The sequence below is a fragment of the Cebidichthys violaceus genome, unplaced genomic scaffold (genome assembly GCF_023349555.1).
Source record: "Cebidichthys violaceus isolate CVI_PGR_0920_01 unplaced genomic scaffold, fCebVio1.0.p SCAF_61, whole genome shotgun sequence".
In the NCBI taxonomy this organism is placed as follows: Eukaryota; Metazoa; Chordata; class Actinopteri; order Perciformes; family Stichaeidae; genus Cebidichthys; species Cebidichthys violaceus.
In genome coordinates this window covers 183,924-190,670 of record NW_027176828.1, presented here as the reverse complement: position 1 = coordinate 190,670, position 6,747 = coordinate 183,924, and the positions used below count along the sequence as shown (strand labels likewise).

The 6,747-nt window shown below is 42.9% G+C and overlaps 1 protein-coding gene across 1 annotated transcript in view; it reads right to left on the bottom strand.

Moving 5' to 3' along the window:
- Window positions 1-488: 488 nt before the first annotated feature.
- LOC137890029 (potassium voltage-gated channel subfamily H member 3-like) overlaps window positions 489-6,747 on the bottom strand; it is a 103,075-nt gene continuing 96,816 nt past the window's right edge. Inside the window, 4 exon segments of the mRNA XM_068734116.1 lie at window positions 489-505; window positions 1,364-1,631; window positions 2,378-2,577; window positions 6,291-6,665. Coding sequence (XP_068590217.1) covers window positions 489-505; window positions 1,364-1,631; window positions 2,378-2,577; window positions 6,291-6,665 — 860 coding nt within the window.

The window sequence follows — 6,747 nt, the reverse complement described above, 5'->3', positions numbered from 1 at the left end:
AGACATTGCTTTCCAGGACACGATATTTCGGGGATATGGTAACGATGTTTCTATGACTTTCAAGGGTTTATTGGATGCGTGTGTGAACGCTGAATTTACTGCGGAACATAAATACGGCACGCATTAATCGTGTTTAGATGAGATATTGTATTATCTGCTCACACAGGCACATGTAGAAAGACATTGTTATGACTTAAACAGTAAGTAACAAATTCCTAGCACGAGGTTTACCTCCTGGAACATTTTAAAGAAATGTCCTCAGTTGACTGGAAGCTCTAGAAACTTTCCAATAAGTGGTCCTTCTGCTGCGATTCTCAGCTTTATATATATATATATATATATATATATATATATATATATATATATATATATGTGTATATATATATATATGTGCCACATATATCACTGTGAAAATTATAGCAGTGTTGGCATTGTGCAGAATGTAAATGATGCCTGAGGAGCCAATGTGCTTCAGCCTCATCTGGTTCTCATGTATTCGTACTATCTGCACAAACACAAGACACAGGACAGCCTCATTCATTCATTCATTCCATTCCATTCATTCATTCATCTCTTTCTCCACATCTATACTCTGCCATATGTGAGGTCTGATAGCCTCCTACATCTCTGTTCATGCTGGATTGGAGGATTATTGTGTATAGCTCGCAGGCTCAACACTGTGGGGAAGCCTTGACTTTGTGTGTGTGTGTGTGTGTGTGTGTGTGTGTCAAGTCTGGTGATAACTCTTTAAAGCAGTGGAGCACAAACAACAGCTCTTTATCAGCCCTCCCTCAGCCATGCCTCCCCTGTCATTTGAGTGATATACGCCCACAAGCCTTCATCTGTCCTTCCTCCTCCTTTCCTTCGTCTCCCTCATCAACCTAATTTCCACTAAAATCCGGATCAAGTTGCTCTTTGGGTCTGATTGGATGAAATCAAACCCATCCCTGTAGAACGATCATAATAATGAAATCACTGCACCGAGAAGTGATCTCACATATTTGCACATCCTCTCATTAAGTCTCATTGTGACAGGTAATTGTCTGCTAAAGCTGCGGAGGTACTGTGTAGTCTTCATCCAATTTTTTTTAGCTCAAATTCATGTCATCTTACAATCCAACAATCAGCTAAAGCCAGGTCATTATCCCTGTTTTTGTTCCGGTCTCTTCATTAATTAGAAAATTCTTGTGGTAATTTGAGGAAACAAATAGGAAAATAGATCAAATATTAAAGGCGAGAAGTTATTTCAAGTTATTTTGCTGCTTGTGTCCCTCTTTTATCTTTTATCTTTTATTTTGAATGGGTGCATTGAACCCTGTAAACATGCCAAAGGGATCCACATGACCGTGAACGTCTCTCTCACCCCCCCCCCGTGACTTACCCAGTATGGCCAGCACGGTGTTGTCCTTCAGGACCTCCATGGACCCCGAGCAGACGAAGTAGATGGCCTGCAGGGCGTCTCCCTGCCGGATGAGGAACTCTCCCGGAGCGCAGAAGGACGTCTTGATGATGAGGGAGAGGGAGCGCAGGCAGCCCCGGCTGGCCGACTCGAACAGGGGCAGCTGGAGCAGCTCCTTGTTCAGGTGCATGGCGATGTCGGCCCTCAGCTCGTCTGGGAAGTCCTTCAGTAGCTGTCAAGCAAGACGTTAACAGATGTTCTGAGACTCTAATTTATTCATTATTATAAATTATTAGTGCTTATTTTTTCCCACATAGAAACTGTAAACATAAATGCTCTCCAGTACGACAGGGAAACAACTAAAACTTTCCACAAAACGTTTCCGTTTGAGTTTATAGAGAAAGATTTTTAAGTATCAAGCACAACCTTTTATTATTAAAGAGTACTATAATACTATAACAGACACGTATTGTCTGTAAATAAGTAAACAATCAACTTCCTGTTTACACCGGCACCCGCATGCCCGGTGTACGTGAATAGATCGTTTTAGTGTGGATGTGCAGCCTGAGAATAAAGGGCAGTCTTAAACACAGCCTTTCATAAATCTGTAATTACCTGAGACTTGCAGGAAATTCCCAAACACAATGTGAGGTGTGAAAATGTGGAGCACAATGACAGTTGAAAAAAAAAAAAAAAGGCTAATGAGGTTCAGGTTGTCAAGATTCATTCTGGAAGCTAAACGATGTGCAAAGTTAAGAGAAGTGAAATAGATGTTTGACATGAACAACAAGAGAAACAGGCGATGCAAACAGCTCAGATCCTTAATGTGAAGAAGAAGCTTGTCCTCCTCGAAACGTCGCTGCTTTAAAGGACGAACCTCAATGTTTTTATCCTGAAGTAGTTTCTACTAAATGTAGAGGATGCTGAAATGTAGCTCTGCGTTACACGAGGAGGATGTAGGCCTGCTTCTCTCCTCACCTCGCTGACGTCTATGCCGTTGTTGACCGACCAGGTGGTCTGGAAACACTCCAGCATGCGCTGCTCCAAGGCCTTGGGCAGCCGATGGACCCGGATGAAGTCCTTCAGGTCCTTGGTGCGGGTGTGGTAGAGCGAGCGGCGCGAGTACATCCTCTGGATGATGGCCGTCACGTTACCGAACACCACCGCGTGCATCAGCGCTGCGGAAGAGGGGGGAAAAAAAGGTGGTGTGTTTTCAGTATGATAAAGATTTAATTACAGACTTGTCTGATTCGCTGTTATCTGGACGGCTCTGGAAAATCCCATAATGCTTCACTGCACAGCAGGGAGCCTCATAGGACGTCTTTATAAGCCCCAAGAAGTTAAAGAGCGCGGCGCTTTAAAGGGACTTAGCTGCTCTAACACCACTGTAACGCACTGCCACAAGTGGATTATTGCTTTTATGATAAGAAAGTGACACTACTGAAATAAAAAGAACCCCCATGTTGAATAAATATTGTATTGCTGGTGAGAAAAACACCATAAAAACAACTAAATTATCATTTTAAAACCAGCTCTAATCCCGGTACGTGAAACGACTCTCGGTTGTTGTATTAATATTTAATAAACAGGTCGGCTTTGAATGTAAACACAGCTAACCAGCAGTTATCTTATAAAGTACCTTTCGGACAGTTTCTCTCCCTAAATTGAATTCTTGCCCAAGTAGAAAAGCTGCTGACACAGCGCTCAGACCACAGGACACTTACACAGTCCACTGACACCCAGACTAATGACATCATTTTGGGACGGCTGCTCCCGCAGGCAGAGTGACCCACCTCACATTTAGCGACACTCTGGACGCATTAATATCTTTCAGTTAGAGCTTAAAGGCTCACAGAACAGAACAATTGAGAGAGGTTAATGAAGCCAGAGTCTCCTCTCTCTCTCTCTCTCTCTCTCTCTGTTTCAGTTAGCTTTGATAGAGGACACATACTCACATCTCTGTGGATGCAAGGTTATTAAAAATCAATGCAACACAAAAAAAAAAAAACACCCATAAAAAGACCAAAACCAACAACCAAGCTCATCTGTTCCTTATGAAGATGTAAGGCTTCACTTTTTGTTGCCTGCAATGTTATTTTTTGGGGGTTTTCTCAAAAAAAAAAAATTGCTAAGAAAAGGTGCTTTGATGTTTGGACCATCCTTTACAAAAGGAGATAATGCCGCCCCACAATGCCTTGCGGCAGCAACATTTAAAGCAACATCTTTCTTAGGAGGTGAGATTCTGTTTTGGACGGGAATATTTACTGGAATTGTACAGCACTGAGTTTGTAAATGTAAGCAATTTATATGTGTTATAAATAAAGTTGATAAAAAAACAACAACAAGTTGGATTTTAGCACAGCTGTTGTCTTTTCCTAAGTCCTTATGAATTCTCCTCCACATCTTTCACCTCGTGGCGTTTTCCATCGAGGTGGAGGGAAAGACATTAAGACGTCATATTTCTGCCTTGGTTTTGTTCTGTAATGTTCACTTTTGCTTTGTCTGCACGAACTATGAATTAAGATTAATTCACGTTCCCGTGGCCTGCAGTCTCCTGCTTTTGGGTCCACCTGCTACACTCTTCATGACAGAAAAATGCTTCGAAATATGCAGTTTCATTTTTAAAAAACTAGTTTCCGAACACAGCGGAGTACTGCAGCTTTTAGCAGCCGTAACAGCAGGAAGTAGCACATCTGTTGGAAACCACGGATCAATACTTATCTGATGCTCCACTAAGACAGCGTATGTGAAGCTGAATCAAATCAGCAGAGATTTAAAAATAATATTATAAATTCCAGCACACCCAGTGTTGGCCTTGTAACACTAACATTTAATAGGGTTTTTAATTTGCACCTTTCAGAAGGAAAATAGCAGATTTTATTATTCTATCAACCAGGAAATGCCGAGCAGGGACAGAAGTCACTGTGATTTGTTACCTAAATGCTGTGTGTGTGTGTGTGTGTGTGTGTGTGTGTGTGTGTGTGTGTGTGTGTGTGTAGACATTTACAGCCCACCCAAAGTGCCCCAAAGACATCCTCACACATCAGTGTGTCCTCTGACCATAAATCTCACCAACCTTTCCATTTATCTCTCAGTTCTTATGTCATCGCTTTGTTCCAGAACATTCAGCTCTCGTCATAAATGATCGGCAACAAGAACATCAGAATTCATAACTCAACCAGGTAGTATCCAACACATACGTTATGTTTTAGTAAAGCGATAATAGAGACGGGATCTATCTATCGACTCATTATTACTGCAGCTCATTAAAAATAAGACAAATGTTTTAAAACTCCATCCACCAACATGTTGAATCGCAGCATTTCAGAGGATCGGTAAATATACTGTGCTGAAGTATTTAAGGAACTACTTTTTCGGTGATTGGAGACACTCAAGGGCGTCGCTCAAATGGCTCAGCTGAAAAATAACACGTTATTTAGTTTGTACTGTATTCAGATAAAAAAATAAGGGATTTATAGGGCTTCTGTGTTATCTTCAGTGATGCTTTTAAAATGAATAGTCTGTCAGTTCTGCAGCTTTACATGTAGTAAGTATGTAGCTAAATGCCCCTTTTCCAAAATAATTGTTTCGTTAATGGCAAACAGCGTTAGCTATTTGCTATTAACTCTTAGTGACGGACAATCAATCTGTAGTAAATTGATTGTGATACATCCTGGTAACGAATAAACAAGCGACACGGCCCAACATGTAATGAAAACCCCTCAATCAAGAAACAAGGGACTAATGAGACGCTGAATGGATGGCTTTGCATACAAGAGTGCGCGTCGGTACATCTATTGTACAAACTGTGCTCGGCTGTGTGTCGATGTCTCACTGGTGCCAGACAATGAGCTGAGTGAGTTCTTAAGAGGAGGCGAAGAAGAAGACGCCACCAGAGGAAACACTGACGTGCACACAAAGTAGGGATGCACCCAAATCGGGCCGATACTCAATGCTCTCGTTGACTTTATTAAAGAGGAGCATCCTGACTGAAAAACACGACAAGCATGCACGGGATGTGCACGGCTCAGGACAGGAGAGCTCTGCAGCGGATAGTTCAAACCACCCAAGACATCATTGGTACCCATCAGAAGACAGAACCCACCCAGAGACCGCCTGTGAACTAAATGTACTTAATGTGAAAACGTCAGCCATGCAATCTCCCCAGAGAATATGTTTTTGTTGCTGCTGTTCACGTTCCTTATGATGCAAATTCAAAACAAATGCACTACAGGAATGCACTGCTGATTTAAGTTTGTCTTGTTTTTTTGTTGTGTTGTAAATGGGCTACAACTGCATTGTGTTGACAATAAATGATCCTTGAATGTATAACAGCAGGGCCGCCTTTCAATCAGAGGGTCGGCGGTTCGATCCCCGGCTCCTGCTCCGCTAGTCTCATGTCAATGTGTCCCTTGAGCAAGACACTTAACCCCAAAAATGTCTCCCGTAGCTGCGTCTACGGTGTGTAGATAGATACTGAATTGTAAGTCGCTTTGGATAAAAGCGTCTGCTAAATGAATGTAATGTAATGTAATGTAATAATATTATTTTAATTCCTGTTTAATTAACCTTTGATCAATTTGTTGCTGCATGAAAAATGTTTACACTTGAGGATTTTTTACAAAGTCGCTTGTGTCGGATTTATTATTTTACTAATAAATATTTGAGTGAATTTATATCTATGAGTTAGTAAAGCAATGTTTAAGTCAAGAGTGATGTTGCCTTACACATAACAGAATGATCCCAGTCTCTTCTGGACGGTGAGGCATTCATCTTATTAACTGAACACTGATATCGGCTTTGATACCCAAAGCCCTGCTGTGGGTATCGGGGCTGAAGAAGTCGGATGTGTGCATCCCTAACTGGTGGAACTCAAACACACGTTCCTCACCTCCTATGAGCATGGTGCAGATGGAGAAGATCTTCTCCGAGTCCGTGTTGGCTGACACATTTCCGAATCCCACGCTGGTGAGACTGCTCAGAGCAAAGTAGAGCGACGTCACATAGCTGCTGCGCATCGACGGGCCGCCGCCCAGCACCCCGAAACTCCCGCCGCCGGCGCCCGTCCCCGCCGCGGCCTCGCCTCCGGACACGTTTCCAAAATATTGGCTGGAGTTCCAGGAGCCCTGCCCTCCGACCTCCGACCCCGACACGTTCCACTGGCTGCCGTTGGCCGGGAAGCTGCTGACCGTGACGGGGACCGACGTTGTCAGGGCGGGCAGGAAGTAGGGGGTCCCCAGACGCTTGGCCAGCTCATGGAGCCAACCTGTGAGAGAGAAATGAAACGAAAAAACACACTTTATTTTACTGCAAAAAGGTCCAGGAATTCAGCACTGACAGTTACCTGA